Source organism: Crocuta crocuta, unplaced genomic scaffold (assembly GCF_008692635.1).
Source record: "Crocuta crocuta isolate KB4526 unplaced genomic scaffold, BGI_CrCroc_1.0 scaffold1529, whole genome shotgun sequence".
In the NCBI taxonomy this organism is placed as follows: Eukaryota; Metazoa; Chordata; class Mammalia; order Carnivora; family Hyaenidae; genus Crocuta; species Crocuta crocuta.
In genome coordinates, this window is record NW_027532160.1 from 88,878 (window position 1) to 91,036 (window position 2,159).

A 2,159-nucleotide genomic window follows, 5' to 3' on the forward strand; every position below is an offset into this window, starting at 1 on the left:
CCGTTGACCCCCCACCTGCCAATTATTCCTTGTACACACTATAATAATTACCTCAAATTACATAATTTCTACTTCCTTTTCTAGAAAAGAAGATAGGAGAGTGACTTAAGCTTCTCTTAAGAGTCTGTCAAGACAGAGACCATATTCTGCTCTTTGTCCCATCCTTAGTATTTAGCATAATGTCTGGCACATAGCAATCCCTTAATAAATTAACTGTTCAGTGTATGGTAAATAGATATTTACTACTTACAAGATAAGTCAATTTTTAATTTATCCTTCATGGCAACATTTCCAGAATGCACCATCCTCCTGACAGTAAATGCATGCTCCTAAAAAGGAGGTTGATTGAAAAATCAGAAGGATGAATTGTTTACTTGGCAACTAACAGATGTCTCACAGACAGTCCTTCCTTAAATAAAACCTTAAACCTCCCAAACGTTAGGAACAATGCCATGTACCATGACATATGGTGTGCTAAGTCAAGTTAGGATGAGGCTGATCTCATTGTTGGTTTTTAATAGCTACAGTTAATGTCTTCTTCTAGCCCTACATTCCTGCCTCTTACTGCTGCCCTTCAGTTGTAGTTGCTAAGTAAAGGCTTAGCTGCAGTTTACTGGGTATATTAATTAGCCATAATTGGGGAAATACCTTTCTGAAGTCCATCCTTAATATAGCATTCTTAGACTAGATACTACTTGAATACAGGTATCAATGGGGCAAGAGACCCTAACACAATGTTCAGATGACCTTCAACAGCCTTGCATGGTGATGAATTTGAGGAAATAGTGATGGTCTCCTTCAATGCCCCTTTTGAGGTGACAGAAAGGATTTTTAAAGAGTCTTATCACGGCTGTTAAGTGAACAGGCTGTTAGCACCTCTGGTAAGTAACTGAATCCCTCACTGTTACAGCCCTTTGCTAGGAAATCAACCCACGTGATAGGAGGCATGTACAGGATGAAAGAATTCTGCTAAAAGAGTACATATTAAAATAGAGCTGTTTAATAAAATGTGAATCCTGGGAAACAAATAATCTTAGTTTTTAAAGCCTACCTTAAATAGCAATGCTATAGAATCCAAGCAGAGCTAATACATATGTACTGAAGATATGTGGTCTGAGATACAAGGGTTTCTTACCATAGGAAGACGCAATATAAACTGGTTCTCAAGTTCCTGAGGAGGTTCATCCTGGCTTTTACTCATCTCTTGTTTTTGAGTTCATGAAAGCAAAAACAAAATAGACAGCAAATGACCAAAAACTCATCTTGCCCCCTCTGCTGACCACTTCTGGTAGTAGTGGTTACATTATACAAGATCTTGCTCACAACCCTCACTGGAATGATGTGTGTACAGCTCTGAAGTACTTTATTTGACATAACCTGATTATTTCTAAAAGTCACCTGATCTCCCCTCCAATATAAATATGTAGACTTTCCAAGGATAGCCCAAATTACGTGACAACAAATGAAGTAACAGTGGTTATGGTACATGATTTAGTCTTCTTAACGATATTCTTAGACTCTAAAGGACTACAATTCATCAACTCTGTGGTGGCTACCGAAGCAAAATTCATGCCTCTGAAGGGAAGAGTGCCAATCAAAGTCCAGAATGAACCAAAACCACAGGCACGGGTGTTCTATGGTGATTTGAAGGAAAAAAGAGCTTAATTTTTAATATTTTATTCACCTTAATGGATTGGTATGAATTAAACCCATGGGAGAGCAGGCAGGTTCTAAAACTCTAAAGTCAGCATCAACACCTCTGAACTACTTTGTGTAAAAGTTAGGAGTCCAGTTCTTATGGCAAGGCTATCTATATGAGTACACTTAAGTTCATGGAATGGACACTTTCTTGAAGGGGTGATACGATAGATCATAAAATCTAATTTAATTTATTCATTATTAACGTTCACTGTATACATTCTCTATACCAGCACTTGACTGAGTGAATTAGGCCTACTATTTCATTTAATCCACACACCCACCACTTACTTGAAATACCCCTAAAAAGTTATTTAAAGAAATCCTAAGATGGATCCCTTTATTTAAAAAAAAAAAAACCTTCTGTAAAGTGGATAATCTTATCCAAGTTGATCTTTATTTTTAACCTTTTTAAAAAATCTTTTTATATTTAATCTTATTTTCCAGCTATTTGGGATTTA

The 2,159-nt window shown here is 36.6% G+C and overlaps 1 protein-coding gene across 2 annotated transcripts in view; it reads right to left on the reverse strand.

Moving 5' to 3' along the window:
• The window catches only part of TAF7L (TATA-box binding protein associated factor 7 like), an 18,777-nt gene that overhangs the window by 14,896 nt on the left and 1,722 nt on the right, over positions 1–2,159 (reverse strand). For both annotated transcript variants that reach the window (XM_077776441.1, XM_077776442.1), the window contains exons 2-3: positions 1,136–1,203; positions 251–329 (exon numbers count right to left, since the gene is read on the reverse strand). In XM_077776441.1, the coding sequence (XP_077632567.1) occupies positions 251–329; positions 1,136–1,201 (145 nt within the window). In that variant the 5' untranslated portion in view covers positions 1,202–1,203. The remainder of the gene's footprint in view (positions 1–250; positions 330–1,135; positions 1,204–2,159) is intronic.